The sequence below is a fragment of the Sesamum indicum genome, linkage group LG10 (genome assembly GCF_000512975.1).
Source record: "Sesamum indicum cultivar Zhongzhi No. 13 linkage group LG10, S_indicum_v1.0, whole genome shotgun sequence".
NCBI classification, from domain to species: domain Eukaryota; kingdom Viridiplantae; phylum Streptophyta; class Magnoliopsida; order Lamiales; family Pedaliaceae; genus Sesamum; species Sesamum indicum.
The window spans coordinates 5,826,421-5,828,518 of NC_026154.1; the positions used below are offsets into that span (position 1 = coordinate 5,826,421).

Consider the following 2,098-nt stretch of genomic DNA (forward strand, 5'->3'; position numbering starts at 1 on the left):
GTTGGACTGCTGAACTACATCTGCTGACTTACCCTGATAATCATCACACAGAGTTAAGTGCATATGATTTTGGGGGTGGCAAATTGCTGAAAAAATAAACAAATCGACTCAGGAGGATTCAGCTCGAGCACAATCTTGAAAGTTTGTTCCAGCTTATTAGTTAACATAACAAACTGAACTCGAGTATTTTTTGGGTTCATATTGCTAAAGAAGAGTGTTTCATCCAAACTTAATCCAAGTTTCTTAAGCTCGATGTATCTTTGTAGTCTGAGCTCAGTTAGTATAACAATAAAGACAAGCTCAAAGAAATTGTTTGAAGAATTAGAAACCAATGAAACACTGTCTTGGCCTCAGCTTGATTCCTTCAGACTAGTATAAATTGTATTCATCTATCTTTTTGGTTTTTATAATACCTGTTTCTGTTACATTAGCCAAGTCCAAGCAGTGTGGGATTAGGATTTTTCTTAGTTGAATTTAATCCTAAGATATGTGTCTTTCAGTTGCATTGCTGCTTTATTGGGAGCTCAGGTAATTCTGACGGACTTGCCTGATAGACTGAAGCTATTAAAAAAAAATGTCGAAACTAATCTTTATGGAGACGTTCGAGGGTCAGCAACAGTGAATGAACTAACATGGGGAGATGATCTGGACACAGATTTCACTGATCCTTCACCTGATTTTGGTAAGATAATGATTTCCATGTCTGGTAATGGAGCATCAATTTGTGTGGTTGTGATGCCTTGAAACTTGTTTCTTTGAATGATTTTAGAATGAAAAAATACAATGTGCTAGTCTAAATAATTCTCATTCTGGAAAAAAAAATTTATGACAGTGGTTGGCTCGGACGTAGTATATAGCGAAGGAGCGGTACTGGATTTGATGGAAACTATAGTAGGACTCTGCGGGAAACAAACAACTATCATTTTGGCTGGAGAGCTTCGAAATGGTATTAAAACTTTCGTAATTTGATGATTCCCGAACACTTCAAATGTCCTCATGCAATCATTCCTGTCACAGATGCCATTCTCGAATACTTCCTGGAAGCTGCAATGAAAGAGTTCATTGTTGGCCGTGTTGATCAAGACCAGTGGCACCCAGATTATCGCAGCTCACGCGTTGCTATATATGTTTTGGTGAAGAAGTAGAAGAGACGGAATCAATCATATCAAGAGAGGCTTGTGTCGTTCTCTTGATGAATTTAGCTATTGTACTTATGGAGTGTTTACAAGAACTGTTACTTTTACAAAAGTGATTTTTGTCGAAAAAATTAGAATTGTAGCAGAATTAAACTTGTTTAGTGTTTGTAAGAAATGTGAAAAGCATATAAAAGTTAAGTTGGATAGTGGTTATGGAAATATCGCTTCTAAAACAAATTTAATTAAAGATTATTTTGGCAATGTGTTAAAAGTATATTATATTTGCTCTTGTTTGTCGATAATAAATAGTTTTTCACAAAAAATAAAAATTTTACTTCGATTAGTATATTTTTTATTTACTTTTTTGAAAAATATTAGTAGAAAATTTGAATGTTTAATTTAATAATACTTTCACTAAGTAATATAATTGTTGATTCACACATAATAATTGAACTTGCATGATTACAAACACTAGAAAAAAAAAATTTAATTGGCTACAGTATTATGTTATGGCTAAAAATTGTAAATAATTATTCTTAACTACGATTAAATAACATCAATATAAAAAATTATTTTTTTTCCATAAAAAATTTATTTTCCACAACTAAGAGTTATAATAAAAAAAATATTTGTCATAATTTTTAGCTATCTACGCAAAAATGAGGCCAACAACTGTTGCGTGGTCTTAGTCAGTAACTATTTGCTAGAATCATTTATGATTAACCATTGTAATTTGTCATTGTTAAATGTCATATTTCTTGTAGTGAAACAACATTGTTTTTTTTTCGGTAACGGTAAACTGCATTAATGAAAAATAATAGTACAACATGATTCAAGCATCAGAAGTCCCTTCAAACCAAGGGATCCTCCATAGTCCATAAAGTCCCTGTGTACTAATAGCTGAGGGGAGATTGTGACTAAGTATAGCAAGCCTAATCTCATCAAATATTTTTTTCACAAAT

At 32.5% G+C, this 2,098-nt stretch overlaps 1 protein-coding gene across 1 annotated transcript in view; it reads left to right on the plus strand.

Moving 5' to 3' along the window:
* The window catches only part of LOC105172009 (protein N-lysine methyltransferase METTL21A), a 4,298-nt gene extending 2,943 nt beyond the window's left edge, over positions 1–1,355 (plus strand). The window contains exons 3-5 of the mRNA XM_011093328.2: positions 501–682; positions 833–946; positions 1,018–1,355. Coding sequence (XP_011091630.1) covers positions 501–682; positions 833–946; positions 1,018–1,145 — 424 coding nt within the window. The 3' untranslated portion in view covers positions 1,146–1,355. The remainder of the gene's footprint in view (positions 1–500; positions 683–832; positions 947–1,017) is intronic.